We start from the raw sequence: 1,297 nt of genomic DNA on the forward strand, positions 1-1,297 counted from the left end.
GGCCAGACCTGCCGCCGGCACGCAGCTGCTCGAGGCAAGGGCAGATAGGGGCCCGGGCAGGAAGAGGGGCTTGGTGGCAGCCTTGAGGGTGGCGGCCTCGTTGGCGGCCTTCTTGGGGTTCGAGTCGGAGAACAGCCAGGCCTGTTGCGCGCGCCGGGTCAGCTCCTTCTCCGACAGCCCTGGCTCCTCCCCCCGAAGTCGCATCTTGAAGCCATTCTTGAAGACGGTGCTTGCCTTGACGGTTTTCCGATGGTCCTGCTCGGGAACGCACTGGATGCCGAGGCGTTTGCAACGCGAGCAAGTGCGCACCGCGCCGTCCGGAGCGATCATGTCGCACTGCGTGCGAGCGCTGCGGCAGGACCGACAGAGCTTGTTGATGGTCATGAGATTGGGAAAGCAGGTGGGGTGACCGGGCCGACAAGGATTTCTGCGGTGTGTGTCGAAAGACTGAAGCAGCTAACCCGGACGACAAGGATTTCGCGGTGTGTCCCGAGACCTCGAGAGAGAAATTGGCTCGACGCCAACACTTTTCTTTCCGTGCAATATTAGGTGCCCTGTAGGCTTGGCTGCAAAGGGGATTTTTGTTGTGCCGACTTCGATCTTCGTGTGTGCTCCGCTTCTGAGAGAGAGATTTTGAGACATGAGAGAGAGAGAGACAGAGAGACAGAGAGAGAGAGAGAGAGAGAGAGAGAGAGAGAGAGAGAGAGCCGAGATAGACGAAAGAGAGAGATTTTGAGTGAGACGGTTTAGAGAGAGAGAGAGAGAGAGAGAGAGAGAGAGAGAGAGAGAGAGAGAGAGAGAGAGGGAGGGAGGGAGTACATTTCTTTCTAATTTTATTTCGCTAGTGGGGGAAATGGTAAATTTTGAAAGTCGCACTACAAGCCCGGCAAGCTCAGCACTGACTGTGGACACTATGGGGAGTCTATAGCTATGCCCCTTACATCCAGGGACCGACCACACGAGGGCCCACACCCGTCTCAAGACAGACAAATTTCGGTCACCGGCGCGCGCGCGGCGCCTCCTCCTCCTCCTCCTCTTCAATGAGCGGCGTGCGGGGCGGGCCGGTGGCGCCCAGCTCGCGGGGATCGAGCCGCCACCCATATGAGACGGGCCTGTTCCACTTCTCGGGAAGAAAGGCGATCCATCTCTCCCCCGCCGGCTCGTCGTACTCGGGGTCGGCGTCCCAAGCCCAGAGCAGCATGCCGGCCGGGAGGATCTTGCGTGCGCGCGGGCTCCTCTTGTCGGTGAGGCCGTCCGCGACGCGCTTCACCCTGCCGGCGGCCCAGATCTTGACCGT

The 1,297-nt window shown here is 60.1% G+C and overlaps 1 protein-coding gene across 1 annotated transcript; it reads right to left on the reverse strand.

The window, feature by feature from the left end:
* Positions 1-8: 8 nt before the first annotated feature.
* On the reverse strand, positions 9-384 carry EMIHUDRAFT_125093 (hypothetical protein; the record flags this gene model as incomplete). Its single annotated transcript, XM_005759744.1, has 1 exon — positions 9-384. A coding segment is annotated over one exon (376 nt), but the record flags the coding sequence as incomplete, so codon positions are not given.
* Between the last annotated feature and the right edge of the window lie 913 nt (positions 385-1,297).

The sequence above is a fragment of the Emiliania huxleyi genome (genome assembly GCF_000372725.1).
Source record: "Emiliania huxleyi CCMP1516 unplaced genomic scaffold EMIHUscaffold_7971, whole genome shotgun sequence".
NCBI lineage: Eukaryota > Haptophyta > Isochrysidales > Noelaerhabdaceae > Emiliania > Emiliania huxleyi.